Source organism: Pelodiscus sinensis, chromosome 6, assembly GCF_049634645.1.
Source record: "Pelodiscus sinensis isolate JC-2024 chromosome 6, ASM4963464v1, whole genome shotgun sequence".
NCBI lineage: Eukaryota > Metazoa > Chordata > Testudines > Trionychidae > Pelodiscus > Pelodiscus sinensis.
Window position 1 is genome coordinate 128455791 of NC_134716.1, and position 3229 is coordinate 128459019.

The 3229-nt window shown below is 71.9% G+C and overlaps 1 protein-coding gene across 2 annotated transcripts; it reads right to left on the reverse strand.

The window, feature by feature from the left end:
* Nucleotides 1-238: 238 nt before the first annotated feature.
* On the reverse strand, nt 239-2911 carry CCL21 (C-C motif chemokine ligand 21). Of its 2 annotated transcripts, none has more exons than XM_075932816.1 (4): nt 2753-2911; nt 1574-1694; nt 1264-1435; nt 239-862 (listed from the first exon to the last, which is right to left on the reverse strand). In XM_075932816.1, exons 1-3 carry the CDS (start codon nt 2808-2810, stop codon nt 1267-1269), a joined length of 348 nt encoding a protein of 115 aa, XP_075788931.1. In that variant the 5' UTR covers nt 2811-2911; the 3' UTR covers nt 239-862; nt 1264-1266. The 2 variants fall into 2 exon arrangements, with proteins under 2 accessions (XP_075788931.1, XP_075788930.1); XM_075932815.1 differs by having other exon boundaries at nt 239-867.
* Between the last annotated feature and the right edge of the window lie 318 nt (nt 2912-3229).

A 3229-nucleotide genomic window follows, 5' to 3' on the forward strand; every position in this document is an offset into this window, starting at 1 on the left:
CAGACCCCGCACCGCCACAGCATCCAGCACTGAGTGAGGCCCACACCTGCCCCTGCCCCTGCCCCATGCTGCCGAGGCAAACCCACCCCCGGTCCCCATCAGCCTGGCCCCCCGCAACCGGTCAGCCCCCGGGCACAGGGTGCGACCCACCCGCCTCACCCGGGGTCCTGCCCCCGGAGAGCCCATCCCGGCTTGGCCAGGTGCCCAGCTCACCCCACAGCACCGGCACACGTCAGGCTCAGGGTTAAATGGTTTTTATTGGCTCAAATTCAGTCTGCCCCCGGCTGGGGGTCCCGGGGCGCGAGCCCGGCGCACGGGGCAGGACCCGGCCCGCAGGCCGCGGAGAGGACTTCACAGTTTCTTCAGACAGTCTGCAAGCGCCACCCAGAAAGCAATCGGCCCCGATAAGCGCGCTCGATAGAAGCAATAGGGATCCGCCAGGCCGCGGCCGTCGGGCCGGCCGTAGCTCTCCCCAGCCCCGTATCTGCGCCGTGCCTGTGGGCAAATCTCTCTCCCTCGGAGAGGCACTGGCCCTGCCCACAGCGGGAGGCAGGCTGGGGGGCCGGGGTTGCCCCGGAGGTCTGGGGACAGGCGACCTCGCGGGAGCGGGCCCTGAGAGGAGGGGCGCCCAGCGAAGGGCTGGCGGGGGAGGCGGAGGGAGCAGGCCGTAGGCGCCGGGGCGGAACACGCCGCAGGACAGCGGGTCACGGACGCTGAGCAGGAGACGCGACGCTGTCAGCAGGGGACGCGGAGAAGAGTCTCGTCCGCCCGCCCCGCCAAGCCCTCCCCACCCAGGTCCAGACGCAGCCCGGGCTTCGCTTGCAGCAGGGGGGCTCCAGGCAGGCTCCTGGGGGGGCGGCAGCTGCCCTGCGAGGGAGAGAGCGGTTAGAGAGAGCGGGGGGGGTCTCCGGGCTCCAAGAGCCTGCGTTTGCCCCTCCCCCATTGCCCAGAGCCCCTGTCAGCAGCCATCCCCAGCCCAGGCTATGGCATCGGGGCGCCATTAGTGACCAGGCAGCCCCGGCTCCTTGGGCAAGGCCAGGGCGGGCAGGGGCGGGTCGGTTCCGCAAGCGCCCTGCAGCCCCCGGCACATCCCGGCTCGCCTGCCAATCCCCCCCAGCCCAGCTATCTGCCCCCACGTGGCTGCACGGCGCCCCCTGCTGTCCATGGGGCGGGGCAGGGTTTGGCCCCGGCTGACCCAGACTCTGCTCCCCGGAGCCGCTGCGGCCCGGCCCCTCCCGGCCCCGGGGGCTCTGCCGGCCTCACCTCTTACTGCCGCGGCTTCCTCTGCTTGCGGGGCTTGGCCCCCTTCCGCCGGGGCAGCTTCCCCTTCTGCCCCTCCAGCTTCCCCTTCTGCCCCTCCAGCTTCCCCATCAGGTCCTGGGCCCACTTGGCGTTGGGCGGGGCACAGAGACTCTTGTTCTTCTTGGTGATGAACCTGGATCCCAACAGGAGAGTTGCTGGGGGGGGGAACCCAGCTGCGGGCAGCCAGATCCCCCCTTCTCGCCCCCGCCCCGAGTCCCGAGCCCCGAGCCCTGGGGAAGGGCAGGGTCCCGGCCCTGGGCCAGCTACTCACACAATGGCCGGGAGCCGGCAGCCGGTCTCGGGGCCCTGCAGTCGGTAGGAGGCGAGCACCTTGAGCGGGATGGGGTGGTTGTTGTGGCGCAGGCAGCAGTCGGAGGCCTGGTTCTCGCTCCCTGGGGGCAGGCAAGGCCGCGGTGAGACGCAGACAAACCCGGGACGCCGGCTCTGGCCCCGCGCCCGGCCTGAGCATCACCGGGCTCTCGGGGCGTTGGCACCCACACTGGCACGGGGCGGGCAGGCCCCCGGCAGCGCGCTGGGAGTTCCTCACGTACTGCTGTGCCCCTCACTCGCGCCCCACAGCCCCTGCCCCACAGCCCTGCCCGTGCCCCTCACTCGTGCCCCACAGCCCCTGCCCCACAGCCCTGCCCGTGCCCCTCACTCGCGCCCCACAGCCCCTGCCCCACAGCCCTGCCCGTGCCCCTCACTCGGGCCCCACAGCCCCTGCCCCACAGCCCTGCCCGTGCCCCTCACTCGGGCCCCACAGCCCCTGCCCCACAGCCCTGCCCGTGCCCCTCACTCGCGCCCCACAGCCCCTGCCCCACAGCCCTGTCTGTGCCCCTCACTCCTGACCCACGGCCCCTGACCCACAGCCCTGCTGGTGCCCCTCACTCCTGACCCACGGCCCCTGACCCACAGCCCTGCCAGTGCCCCTCACTCCTGACCCACGGCCCCTGCCCCCCAGCCCTGCTGGTGCCCCTCACTCCTGACCCACAGCCAGTCTCAAGCTTCTCTTGGGTTGTTTGATGCTTCCCCAATGCATCAGCTGGGGCTCGAACGCCTGGCGACCCTGCTCCGGGACAGCCCCCCCCACACACATTAATCTGCTGACTCGGGGGCCTGGACCAACCCAGTTCCCAGGGAACCCCGATAAAGGGGGCAGGCAGGTGAGCGCCCCTCCCAGCCCAGGAGTGGATGCTAAGCTCTGCACAAGCCGGGGCCAGGGCAGACCGGGGAGCAAACGGATTGAGCCCAGCAGCCTCCATCCAGCTCTGAGCCTGATCTAACCACTAGGGCACGCTGCCGCCCCCCCTCCCCTCCCCTCCCCTCCCCTCCGCACACAGAGCACCTGCTGCAAAGGGGCCAGCCGTCTGGGCATGGCCAGAGCATGCCCCCCCCCCCCACGGGCCGGCTGCCCCTTCCCCGCCCCAGGGCCGCCTGCCCCTCACCGTACCTTGGGCCTGGCAGAGGCACAGGGCAGTGGCCAGCAGCAGCAGGACGCGGAGGCTCATTGTGGCCGGTGCTCAGGCACGAGGAGGCGTCTGAAGGCTGGGAGCAGGCAGGCCCGAGATGCTCCCCCGTCCCGGCTGCCTGTATTTATCCCGGCAGCGGCCCGCTTTCGCTTTCCAACCTTGCAACATCCTGGCCGGGGGCCCACTCCCACCCCGCCCCCCGGCTCACTGCGGCGCAGCTGGGTGGGGTGGGAAGGGGGGCCGGTTCCTGGCAGGCGCCGCGCCCCTCATCCCGGTTGTTTTGGCAACTTCTGGCTGGCGCCAGGCCAGGGATAGAGCCGGGGGCTGTGGGGGTGGTGGGCGCAGGCGTAGGAGCCCCAGGGCCAAGGGCCCGGCATCGCTCCTGCTTTCCGCGTGGGACCCGCTGCAGCCAGCGCCGGCCCCCCGTCCCGTCCGAACGCACCGTATCCCCGCGGGAC